Source organism: Mesitornis unicolor, unplaced genomic scaffold (assembly GCF_000695765.1).
Source record: "Mesitornis unicolor isolate BGI_N332 unplaced genomic scaffold, ASM69576v1 scaffold30686, whole genome shotgun sequence".
In the NCBI taxonomy this organism is placed as follows: domain Eukaryota; kingdom Metazoa; phylum Chordata; class Aves; order Mesitornithiformes; family Mesitornithidae; genus Mesitornis; species Mesitornis unicolor.
In genome coordinates this window covers 381-663 of record NW_010190798.1, presented here as the reverse complement: position 1 = coordinate 663, position 283 = coordinate 381, and the positions used below count along the sequence as shown (strand labels likewise).

The following is a 283-nucleotide window of genomic DNA, read 5'->3' as shown; positions in this document are numbered from 1 at the left end:
CCGCCAGGTAAACCAGGACCCCCGTCACCACCCAGATGGACAGCACAGACAGCAGGGCCCCCAGGATCTCTGTGGAGAGACCCCCCCACCCCACATTACTGATTCACCACCACACCAAGCTTGAGAAGCCCCCCGCAGGAACTGGGGCTCAGGGTGGGTTCCCAGCACCCCTCCATGGGTGGCTCCTGCATGGGGACAGCAGTGCCCCCAGAGCACCCAGTCCCCATATGGAGGCCACCCTGGGATGCTCTGAGTGCTCTCTGGGGTCCCCCAGAGCCAGACA

The 283-nt window shown here is 64.7% G+C and overlaps 1 protein-coding gene across 1 annotated transcript in view; it reads right to left on the bottom strand.

Annotated features, from left to right (window-relative positions):
- SLC30A2 (solute carrier family 30 (zinc transporter), member 2) overlaps nucleotides 1–69 on the bottom strand; it is a gene marked incomplete at its 5' end in the record, with an annotated part of 1,114 nt that extends 1,045 nt beyond the window's left edge. Inside the window, 1 exon segment of the mRNA XM_010186534.1 lies at nucleotides 1–69. This exon segment is cut by the window's left edge and continues 73 nt beyond it. Within this exon segment, the coding sequence (XP_010184836.1) occupies nucleotides 1–69 (69 nt within the window).
- Nucleotides 70–283: the final 214 nt, after the last annotated feature.